The sequence below is a fragment of the Sciurus vulgaris genome (assembly GCF_902686455.1).
Source record: "Sciurus vulgaris genome assembly, chromosome: 1".
Lineage (NCBI taxonomy): Eukaryota > Metazoa > Chordata > Mammalia > Rodentia > Sciuridae > Sciurus > Sciurus vulgaris.
The window spans coordinates 120551856-120564353 of record NC_136461.1 but is presented as its reverse complement, the minus strand read 5'-3'; the positions used below and the strand labels follow the sequence as shown (position 1 = coordinate 120564353).

General features: G+C 37.6%; 1 protein-coding gene across 2 annotated transcripts in view; it reads right to left on the bottom strand.

Moving 5' to 3' along the window:
- LOC306638957 (olfactory receptor 10J1) overlaps positions 1–12213 on the bottom strand; it is a gene marked incomplete at both ends in the record, with an annotated part of 51245 nt that extends 39032 nt beyond the window's left edge. The window contains one exon of one of the 2 annotated variants that reach the window (XM_079102407.1): positions 12093–12213. In XM_079102407.1, the coding sequence (XP_078958533.1) occupies positions 12093–12213 (121 nt within the window). The remainder of the gene's footprint in view (positions 1–12092) is intronic. The other variant, XM_079102406.1, reaches the window with a different exon arrangement.
- Positions 12214–12498: the final 285 nt, after the last annotated feature.

The following is a 12498-nucleotide window of genomic DNA, read 5'->3' as shown; positions in this document are numbered from 1 at the left end:
ATGGGTACCTAGCATGGATAAAGGGATGGTTCATGTCCCAGATGGGAAGGAGCAGGATGCTACTGAGAACAGCATGCAATTCAAAACTTTTGACTTATTTCTGGAATTTTCCATTTAAGATTTTTAGATAGACAGGCATGGTGACACATGCCTATTAGAATTCTAGTGTCTTCATATGAGTCTCCTTAAGCTCATTTTACTTGGAACTGTTGAACTTCCTGATGTGTATATTCATATCTTTAATAAAATTTGGGAAAATTTCAGTCATTATTACTAGAATATTCTCTTTACCCTTTCTCTTTTTCTTCTCCTTCTGGAGCTCTTACAATGCATATGCTGGTCTACTTGATGGTGTTCCATGGTTCTTGTAGGTTTTGTTCACCTTTCTTAGCTTTTTTCATTCTATTTTTCAGTTCAGTAATTTTTTCTTCAAGTTTGTTGATACCTCTTCCTGATCATATCTGGCTTTGAATATCACAAGTGAATTTTTCCTTTCAGTGTTTTTACTTTATAGCTCCAAGATTTCTTTTTTCTATTTTTTTCTCTCTCTTCATTAATATTTCAATTTTTTTATGTTTTCTTAGCTTTGCCCACTCTTTTTTCTTTTTTTGAAGGGGGAGGTGTTTATTGTCTTTTTTTCTTTATTTTTAATTTTAATTAAAAATCATAAATTTACATAGGGCAATGTTGTTTGATTCATTTTGTTATTTTTTCCCCTTCCCCCCTCCCCTCCCACCCGTCTTTTCCCTCTATACATTCCTTTCTTCCTCATTCTTACCACCCTCCTTATCCCTAACCCTAAACCTAACCCTAACCCTAACACTAACCCCTTCTACCCTCCACCCCCGTATGTCCTCATCCGCTTATCAGCGAGATCATTCGTCCTTTAGTTTTTTGAGATTGGCTTATCTCACTTAGCATGATACCCTCCAATTTCATCCATTTGCCTGCGAATGTCATTCCTCATTGGCGGAGTAATATTCCATTGTATATATATGCCACAGTTTCTTTATCCATTCATCAACTGAAGGGCATCTGGGTTGGTTCCACAATCTGGCTATAGTGAATTGAGCAGCTATGAACATTGATGTGGCTGTATCTCTGTAGTATGCTGATTTTAAGTCCTTTGGGTATAGGCCAAGGAGTGGGATAGCTGGGTCAAATGGTGGGTCCATTCCAAGCTTTCTGAAGATTCTCCATACTGCTTTCCAGAGTGGCTGCACTAGTTTGCAACCCCACCAGCAATGTATGAGTGTACCTTTTTCCCCACATCCTCGCCAACACCTATTGTTGCTTATGTTCTTGATAATCGCCATTCTAATTGGGGTGAGATGAAATCTTAGGGTAGTTTTGATTTGCATTTCTCTTATTACTAGAGATGTTGAACATTTTTTCATATATCTGTTGATTGCTTGTACATCTTCTTCTGTGAAGTGTCTGTTCATTTCCTTAGCCCATTTGTTGATTGGATTATTTGTATTCTTGGTGTAGAGTTTTTTGAGTTCTTTATAGATTCGGGATATTAGTGCTCTATCTGAAGTATGAGTGGCAAAGATATTCTCCCACTCTGTAGGCTCTCTCTTCACATTACTGATCGTTTCCTTTGCTGAGAGAAAGCTTTTTAGTTTGAATCTATCCCAGTTGTTGATTCTTGCTTTTATTTCTTGTGCTATGGGAGTCCTGTTAAAGAAGTCTGCTCCTAAGCCAACAAGTTGAAGGTTTGGGCCTACTTTTTCTTCTATAAGATGCAGGGTCTCTGGTCTGATTCCGAGTTCCTTGATCCATTGTGAGTTGAGTTTTGTGCAGGGTGAGAGATAAGGGTTTAATTTCATTCTGTGGCATATGGTTTTCCAGTTTTCCCAGCACCATTTGTTGAAGAGGCTATCTTTTCTCCATTGCATATTTTTAGCCCCTTTGTCTAGTATAAGAAAATTGTATTTATTTAGGTTTGTGTCCGTGTCCTCTATTCTGTACCATTGATCTACCTGTCTATTTTGGTACCAATACCATGCCGTTTTTGTTACTATTGCTTTGTAATAGAGTTGAAGATCTGGTATTGCGATACCACCTGCTTCACTCTTTCTACTGAGGATTGCTTTAGCTATTCTGGGTTTCTTATTCTTCCAGATGAATTTCATAATTGCTTGCTCTATTTCTGTAAGGTACATCATTGGGATTTTAATTTGAATTCATTGAATCTATATAGCACTTTTGGTAGTATGGCCATTTTGACAATATTAATTCTTCCTATCCATGAACATGGGAGGTCTTTCCATCTTCTAAGGTTTTCTTTAATTTCGTTCTTTAGTGTTCTGTAGTTCTCATTGTAGAGCTCTTTCACCTCTTTTGTGAGATTGATTCCCAAGTATTTTATTTTTTTTGATGCTATTGTGAATGGGGTAGTTTCCTAATTTCTCTTTCTGAAGATTCATCACTTATGTATAAAAATGCATTGGATTTATGAACATTGATCTTGTAACCTGCTACTTTACTGAATTCACTTATGAGTTCTAAGAGTTTTCTAGTGGAATTTCCAGGTCCCTCTAAATATATAATCATGTCATCAGCAAACAGGGATAGTTTGAGTTCCTCTTTTCCAATTCGTATCCCTTTAATTTCTTTGGTTTGTCTAATTGCTCTGGCTAGAGTCGCAAGAACAATGTTGAATAGAAGTGGTGAAAGAGGGCATCCCTGCCTTTTTCCAGTTTTTAGGGGGAATGCTTTCAGTTTTTCACCATTTAGAATGATATTGGCCATGAGCTTAGCATAGATGGCCTTCACAATGTTAAGGAATGATCCCACTACCCCAATTTTTTCTAGTGTTTTGAGTATGAAGGGATGCTGTATTTTATCAAATGCTTTTTCTGCATCTATTGAAATAATCATGTGATTCTTAACTTTTAGTCTGTTGATATGGTGAATGACATTTATTGATTTCTGGATGTTGAACCAACCTTGCATCCCTGGGATAAAACCCACTTGATCGTGATGCACTATCTTTTTAATATATTTTTGTATGTGATTTGCTAAAATTTTGTTGAGAATTTTTGTGTCGATGTTCATTAAGGATATTGGCCTGAAATTTTCTTTCCTCGATGTATCTCTGTCTGGTTTAGGTATCAGGGTGATATTGGCTTCATAGAATGAGTTTGGGAGGGTTCCCTCCTCTTCTATTTTATGGAATACTTTGAGAAGTATTGGAATGAGCTCTTCTTTAAAGGGTTTGTAGAACTCGGCTGAGAACCCATCTGGTCCCGGACTTTTCTTTGTTGGTAGGCTTTTGATGACCTCTTCTATTTCATTGCTTGAAATTGTTTTATTTAAGTTGTGTATATCCTCCTCGTTCAGTTTAGGTAATTCATATGTTTCTAGAAACTTGTTGATGTCTTTGAGGTTTTCTGTTTTGTTGGAGTATAGATTTTCAAAATAGCTTCTAATTATGTTTTGTATTTCACTCATGTCTGTTGTGATATTTCCTTGTTCATTCCGAATTTTAGTAATTTGAGTTTTCTCCCTTTTTCTCTTTGTTAGCATGGCTAAGGGTTTATCAATTTTGTTTATTTTTTCAAAGAACCAACTATTTATTTTGTTAATTTTTCCGATTGTTTCTTTTGTTTCAATTTCGTTGATTTCAGCTCTGATTTTAACTATTTCCTGTCTTCTACTGCTTTTCGTGTTGGTCTGCTCTTCTTTTTCTAGGGCTTTGAGCTGTAGTGTTAAGTCATTTATTTGTTGATTCCTACTTCTTTTGTTGAATGTGCCCCATGAAATAAATCTTCCTCTCAGTACTGCTTTCATAGTGTCTCAGAGATTTTGATATGATGTGTCTTTGTTCTCATTTACTTCTAAGAATTTTTTAATTTCCCTCCTGATGTCTTCTGTTATCCATTCATCATATAATAGTGTATTATTTAATCTCCAAGTATTGGAGAAGTTTCTGTTTTTTATTCTGTCATGTATTTCTAATTTCAGTCCATTATTATCTGATAGAGTACAAGGTAGTATCTCTATCTTCTTGTATTTGCTAACAGTAGCTTTGTGGCATAAAACATGGTCTATTTTAGAGAAGGATCTATGTGCTGCTGAGAAGAAAGTGTATTCGTTCTTTGTTGGATGGTATATTCTATATATGTCCATTAAGTCTAAATTATTGATTGTGTTTGAGGTCTGTGGTTTCTTTGTTCAATTTTTTGGAAGATCTGTCCAGTGGTGACAGAGGTGTGTTAAAATTGCCTAGTATTATTGTCTTGAGGTCTATTTGATTTCTGGAATTGAGAAGGATTTGTTTGATGTACATGAATGAGCCACTCTTGGGGCATAGATATATATGATTGTTATGTCTTGCTGATTTATGCTTCCCTTAATCGGTATGAAATGTCCTTTTTATCCCTTCTGACTAGTTTTGGCTTGAAGTCCACATTATCTGAAATGAGGATGGCTACTCCAGCTTTTTGCTGAGTCCGTGTGCATGGTATGTTTATTTCCCATCCTTTCACCTTTAGTCTGTGGGTATCTCTTTCTATGAGATGGGTCTCTTGTAGGCAGCATATTGTTGGATTTTTCTTTTTAATCCAATCTGTCAGTCTATGTCTTTTGATTGACAAGTTCAGGCCATTAACATTCAGGGTTATTATTGAGATATGATTTGTATTCCCAGGCATTTGACTCATTTTTGTTTTTTGACATGATTTGGTTTCTCCTTTATTTGGCTATTCCTTTAGGCTAGTTCCTCCTGTTGCTGATTTACATCGTTGTTTTTCATCTCTTCCTCATGGAATATTTTGCTGAGAATGTTCTGTAATGCCGGCTTTCTTTTAGTAAATTCCTTTAGCTTTTCTTTATCGTGGAAGGATTTTATCTCATCGTCAAATCTGAAAGTAAGTTTTGCTGGGTATAAAATTCTTGGTTGGCATCCATTTTCTTTCAGGGCTTGGTAAATGTTGTTCCAGGCCCTTCTAGCTTTTAGGGTCTGGACTGAAAAATCTGCTGATATTCTTATTGGTTTTCCCCTGAATGTAATCTGATTCTTTTCTCTCGCGGCCTTTAAAATTCTTTCTTTATTTTGAATGTTAGGTATTTTCATAATAATGTGCCTTGGTGTAGGTCTGTTGTAATTTTGCATATTTGGAGTCCTATAAGCCTCTTGTACTTGGTTTCCATTTCATTCTTTAGATTTGGGAAATTTTCTGATATTATTTCATTGAATAGATTGTTCATTCCTTTGGTTTGTTTCTCTAGTCCTTCCTCAATCCCAATTATTCTTAAATTTGGCCTCTTCATGATATCCCATAATTCTTGTAGATTCTGTTCATGATTTCTTACCATCTTCTCTGTTTGGTCAACCTTGTTTTCAAGATTAAATATTTTGTCTTCAATATCTGAAGTTCTGTCTTCCAGGTGATCTATTCTATTGTTTATGCTTTCTATGGCGTTTTTAACTTGGTTTATTGTTTCCTTCATTTCAAGGATTTCCGTTTGGTTTTTTTCAGTATCTCTAACTCTTTATTCAAATGCTCTTTTGCTTCTGTTATTTGCTCTTTCAACTGTTGATTAGTGCGTTCATTTAATGCCTGCATTTGTTCTTTCATCTCCTCGTTTGTTTCCCTGATTGTTTTAATTATGTACATTCTGAACTCCCTTTTGGACATTTCTTCTGCTGTGCTGTCATTGGGTTTTATTGATATAGTATCTAGGTTTGTTTCGGACATTTTCTTCCCTTGTTTTCTCATATTGGTCAGATGTCAATGGGACTCTGTGATATTGTAGATTTCCTCTACTTATAGTGACCCTGTAGATTTCCAGTGTATCACCTACCAGCCTTCAGTAGCCAGAAGTCTTGGATTAATTTGATAATGCAGTGCTTCCGAAGAATGCTGCCCCTAGCCGCTACCGGTTCCAGGGAGAGAGACCTGGAGAGGTCTCTTGTTGCACAGCCCTGGTTCCAGAGGCTGGTTGTAGGTTGGAGATCTCCACTGTCTTAGGGTCTTGTGGCTGGCTCTGTGTAGACAGGCTCTCACTGGGTGATTTGCCCCGAGAAGCTAGCCTAGAGAGGCGCTTCCTGCTGGAGGGGGCTGGGCTGCTTGGGGAAGTCCCTGGCGCCCTGTGCTGGTCACTGAAGCAACCTGTGGGCGGGCTGTAGCTGGTAGTGGGGCGGGCTGGAGCTGGCTGGGGCGGGCTGGAGCTGGCCGAGCTGCTTCTGTGCAGAAGGGCTCTCACTTGGGGGCCTGTTCCAAGAGGCTGGAGGATCTGTCCCTGTGGGCGGAGCCACCGCCAGACTGCACCGAGCTGCCTGGGGGAGATGCTATCTGCCCTGTCCCACTCTACTAAGCCACTCAAATCCGGGCCTGCCACCCAGCTGAGCTTCACTGGGTGGGGGAGACTCACCCCGTGGTTCTATCTTAGTCCTAGTCTCTCAATGCCTCCCCTTCTTGAATTCTGCGTTCTGGGGCAACTGGAGATGCAGTCACCCTCTAGTCTGCCATCTTGGATCGCCCCGTGGAAAAAGCCTGCAGCTGGAGGGGGACAATGCTGCCTGGAGAGGTCTTTGGCTGCCCAGCCCTGGTCCCAGAAGCCACTTGCGTGTCGAATATCTCCACTGGCTTGGGGACTTGTGGCTGGCTCTGCGTCGAGAGGCTCTCACTGGGTGGTCTGCCCTGGGAAGCTAGCCTAGATAGGCGCTTCCTGCCGGAGGGGGCTGGGCTGCTTGGGGGAGTCCCTGGCGCCCTGTGCTGGTCACTCTGTTTATTGTCTTAAAGTCTTAATCTGAAAAATCTGCCATAATATCCCTTTCAAGGATAGTGAATTTATTTTTGTCCTTTGATTGGAATATACTATTCCATTTTTTTTTTAAATTGATTCACTGAACATAGGTAACTGTCATCATTCTGGAAACCAGATTCTTCTCATTCTCCAGTTTTCTGCTTTTTTCATCTTTATTTTTTTGTTGTAGAATCTGTGCCAAAGGTCAGACTGAGTATGCATCTTTCCTTGGAAAAGAATGGTAATTTTCTAATTTTCCTTGTATGTGCAATTGCTTTTGAATGCTCAAATCTTCAATGTCTTATTTCCAAAAAGGAAAAAAAAAAGATAAATAAAATGGGTAAAGGGGGGTTGAACTTTTAAATTCCCAGGAAGCCATGTCAGCTGGAAGGTCAAGGCCCTTGCAACCACAGGAGAGAGATGAGGCAACAATGACTGTTCACTTCTTTGTTAGCATGTGTATGATCACAAGCAGCGATAAGTGATCAGAGCACAGATCCTTCATATTTAGAGGGCAGGGTCACCCTGGCTTCTGAAAACGGTGTGCAGTTTCTTCCAGCAACATGTGCATAGCTCTCTCTGGGTTGCTGGCAGAGAGGAATGGCTAGCTGCTAGTGTGCTAAGAGTTGATATTGATGGGAACTGACTGCAATTTACAGTCATGACTTCCCCTGGAAGTTGCAAGTCTTCAATAGACTCTGGGGTTCCAGAGAAATTACATCAGGCAGATTCTGTTGTTTAGGTCAGGAGACAGGTTCTAGTGCTCCTTAATCTTCCAACTTCACCTCACTCTGTCTCTGCTAATGCATTTTTAATTTGTAAAGTATCTTCATACATCTCAGAACTTGACTTTTATATAGCACTCTACTTTTATTTCACTGATATTATCTTGACATCCTTCTGAGAATGTGAAATGTATGTTTTTTTGACAGACTTTAATAGACACCCTGCACTGTATCTGATTCTTCTATGTTGTTTTTCCTTTGTTATTTTTTATTATATTGATATTTCCTTTTATGTTAGTGACTTCAAATTTTTGGTGATCCCTATAAGTTGAATCATAACTAAGAGTGGTTCTGTAACAAGCTCTTTGGAAGCTCTGTGTGCATGTGTGTGTGTGTGTGTGTGTGTGTGTGTGTGTGTGTGTGTGTGTGTCTGGGGTGTAGAGTGTGGATGTTCTTTACTAGAGTGATAAAACTTGGCAATGTGATAAAACTAGTTTTTTAAGGATAAACTTGTTTTTTTTCCCAACATAGGGCATTGAACCCTCTAGACCTGTAAGTCTTTTCTCTCAAAATGCTAAGTTCCATAGGGGAAAAATTCTGTATTCTCTGATTGAGAATTATAAGCCTTATTGGGAGTTTTACTGATATCCTTTTACCCACCCCCCCCACCTTTTAAAATAGTTATTGGTCCTAATCAATCTAACAACATTAATAATGAAAAAACAAGTCATTTGGACTTATAATAATATTTGAACACACATTTTCAAATGTAATTAGTCATTCTATCTGTGGTTTTGACTAAATTAGCTTTATCTACTTTTATATTGAAATTTTATCAATTTAAATATACATTGTATTTATTGTAAGAGTAAAATTCAAGAATAATTAATAAATTATTAGATTGTTAACTTTTTGGACAAATTTAAGAGTTTTAAATAGTTAAATAGGAAATAAATACTTCATGGTAATATTAAAGAAGAATATGTTGGCTATTGGATAGGTTTAGAAAAAACATCTTTGTAAAGCACTCAGAAATATTAAAGTTTTTTCAAGTACTGTGTTATTTTTAATTTCTTAATTCCATTTAAGCAATGAATCTTTTATAGATGAATTCACCGCCTGATTTTAATTTTACATCCCAAATCATACAGAACAATATCCACTGTGAATTATTTTTTTTACTGTGAATTATTTTAATCTACATATAATAAAGAATATGAAGCAAAGAAGAAAGTGCTAAAGAATGATGAAATATTTACCCAAGATATTCTGTTTCTCCACCAACCTCAGTTTCTCTGTTGAAAAATGAGCATCTACCTAATAATGGAAATGCATATTTTAGTGACTGCTGGAATGATTTAGAAGCTGACAATCATGTTTTAAACATCTTTCTTCTAAAATGTCAACTGTTTCAGCATGATGATAAATGTTTAATAGTAAAAATCCGTTTTTCTAAAGTAACATTTTAAAATTTCATTGTAGTATCTCAGAAATAGTCTTTTTATACTGGACTTTAGTATTAACTTCAGTTGAAAACAGAGTTTAACTCTCAACTATTGAGCGAATAGTCAAAATGTGTAGTAGGTATGTCTCTATTCATAAAAAATTATTTAAATAAAATGAAATAGAAGGAAACATAATAGACTTGAATGAAAAACATGAAAATATGCTGCATGAGTTAAGGTTGACTACTGTTCTGTGACTGTTGTGCTTCAGTTTGTACATGTGTACACACACACAGATGAATACATATGTATTTGGTTGTTATAACATGCATTTTGTATTGGAGACCATGAGTCATGATAAAGAGTTTGAAATTCTTAAAGTACAAAGGGGAAAGTGCTTGATGTAGAGCAGGAAGACAGGCATTAACTACCGGGATTGTTAACAACACAAAAATGTAAGGTTTTGGAAATATTATTTTTGTAAGAGACCAAAAATATATGACCTACAGAGTTAATGACAGAGTGGAATAACAATTAGGACTTAAAAGTACATGGGAGGAAGATAAGAGTCAAAAGAGATCAGTAAAATAATATAAAATGGCTAGAAAAATTTGGAGATATAAGAGTGTGGGGATTTTGTTAGCTAATACTAGTGATGAAAGCAATAATAATACATTGTAGTTCTGAATACTTCCTGCAGTTCTCACAGCTGTTCCTGCTGTGTTTAGTCTAGTGTTGTTGATTCATACAACAATTCAATGGGGAAAACAGAGCAGGGATTGGTACCCCATTTTGCAGATAAGGGAAGATGAATTTATGGGAAATATAGCTATTTTCTCATTCTAACAAGAATAAAGGATATTTGTCTTTTATTTCTCATTTCCAAAGGACTTTTGTGTTTGAGAAGAAACTTTGCATATAGGTTTCACATATGAGGAAACTGAGGTTCAGAGAAATTTAAAGATTCATTGAAATGTATATGGTGAATAAGAAGTAGAGTACAAAATTAAATCTTTTTATTTCAATGTTTGTGTTATTTCCACTTACTTCTGCCAACCTTTAAAAACTGCTACCTACCATTTTAGTAACAAAGTTTGTAAATATAGACTTATTACTGAGAAGGTTTGAAGGTACAGGGCAGCATTTTCAAGGCTACCAAAAACAAAAATAAAACATATTTATTTATTGAGTGAAAGTAAATGTAACCATTGGAAATACAGGGTAACCCCAGTTTGGGTTCTCTTGGATTTTACCAGAAATTTTCCAAAGTAAGTAGTTGAATCTATGTAAGACTAAACCTTAATGGGTTATTTAAAATTTTAAATATTCAGATGTAGCATTAGCTTTTGCAATTAACATAAAGGAGGATGTGTCCTGTGAAAAATACATCACCTGGTACAAGTGGGCAGAATTGTCCTTTCAGCTGACTCTGGGGGATTATTCACTGCTCATTTCACCCTGTCATCCATAAAGAGCATGTGAGATGTTCACTATAGTTGTATGTATGACTTGTGTTCATTAGTAGATTATATCACTCTGCCCGGATCTCTGAAGCCAATCACAATGATCCAGAACTTGTCTATACCCTTTCCTCTCCCTAAAAATAATTCCTTACATAGAGTATCATCAATAATATTTTGCATGTTCTTACAACATAAATGAAGTTATGATTATATTTCTATCTCTTTAAATAGATTTCCAAGGAATTTTAATCACATTCCAAAAATATTCTCTTATATGATCTTGAAAACACCTATGGAAAATAGGTATTTTCCTATCTGTCAACCTAGAACTTATACAAAAAAGATCCAAACTTTTGCTGCTGAGTTTTATAGATGCTTATCTCTGTAATCACTTGATTTATGGCATCTAAGATGCAAAAAAAAAAAAAAAAAAAAAAAAAAACCTATAATTGTCCATAAAGAAATTACTTCAGTTAGCTTTTAAACCTACGTGCCTCCAAATGGGTAAGGAGAAACTCCATGTCCAAAAAAAAAAAAAAAAAAAAGTGTTACATATTTAAAACTTACCCCTGCTTCAGATCAGTCTCCCCTCATTAGTTCTTTCTACAGCCCTGATTTCATTCAATTCCTGGCTCTCCAGATAGCCATCACACTCCCAATGCCAGTGAGTTCTTATCTTTGTTCTTGGTGAGATGCAGGCTTGTTTGATCTTTGGAGAGCTGCCTTCCATTCTCAAGTGTCTGGATTTGTAGTGTCTTTGTTCTCTCCTCTTCTCACCAAACCACAGCTTAATGGACTCCAGAATTTTAACTCTAGTGACTGTGGGCACTGCTCCACTTTTATGGCCTGGAGAATCTTGCAAGACTCTGTTTGAAACAGGACCATCCTGTCAGGAGAGTTTTTTGGCCAATAGCCCTGCACAGAGCATTCTTGACCTCTTTGTTTCTCAGGGTTGTAGATCACTGGGTTTCAGGAGGGGCGTGATGACAGTGTAGGTCACAGAGATGAGCTGGTCCTCATCCCTGGTGTTCTCTGACTTGGGCTTAAGGTAGGCAATGGAAGCACAGCCATAATGGACGATGACCACCGTGATATGAGAAGCACAGGTGGCAAAGGCCTTCTTTCTGCCCTCAGCAGAGGCTATCTTGAGTATGGTGGAGATGATGAGGATGTAGGAAATGAAAACCAAGCCCATGGGAATCAAGATCACCAGCACACTGATGATTAAAGTCAGGATCTCATTAACAGTGGTGTCAATGCAGGAGAGCTTCATTACAGGTCGGATGTCACAGAAGAAGTGGGCCACCTTAGAGGCACAGAAGGGCAGTCTGAACACAGCTGACACCTGTGTCATTGCTACAATTAGGCCAATGCTGCAGGCCCCTCCCACCAGCTGGAAGCACACCCTCTTGCTCATGATGATTGTGTATCTCAGGGGATTGCAGATGGCCACATAGCGGTCGTACCCCATTGCTGTGAGCAGGAAGCAGTTGTTAATTGCCAAAGTGATGAAAAAGAACATTTGAGTGGCACAGCCAGCCAGGGAGATGGGCTGACGTGCACCCCTGAGGTTACAGAGCATCCTTGGTATAATGACAAGTGTGTACACTGTCTCTGAAGCTGACAGCATACAGAGGAGAAGTACATGGGGGTGTGGAGGTGACGATCAAGGCTGATTATAGTCACAATGATGACATTGCCTGCCAGGGTTAATATATACAGTGCAAGGAACACAACAAAGAGTGTAAGCTGGTGTTCATGGAAGCTGGAGAACCCTTGAAAAACAAACTCACTCACCAATGTGTGATTCTCTTTCTTCATTACATTATGTATGGTATCTAAGAAAGAAAAAGGTACATAAAGATCCTGGATGGGTGGTTTCTGTCAAACAGTAGGCTGGGCAAACACTTATGGTTAATTCAACACAGGTTCCTGCTTATTTATATTCACATTCATACTTACTTCTTTGGGGAGTGGAGAGTGGAGACATGTTATCTTTTATTTTTTCTCAGTGAGACAAAAGTACATGGCCCTCAGATGGCAACTGTTGTAAACTCATTTCCTTCTTCTCTCATGTGCTATCTTATCTTGGGCAAGGATTGAACA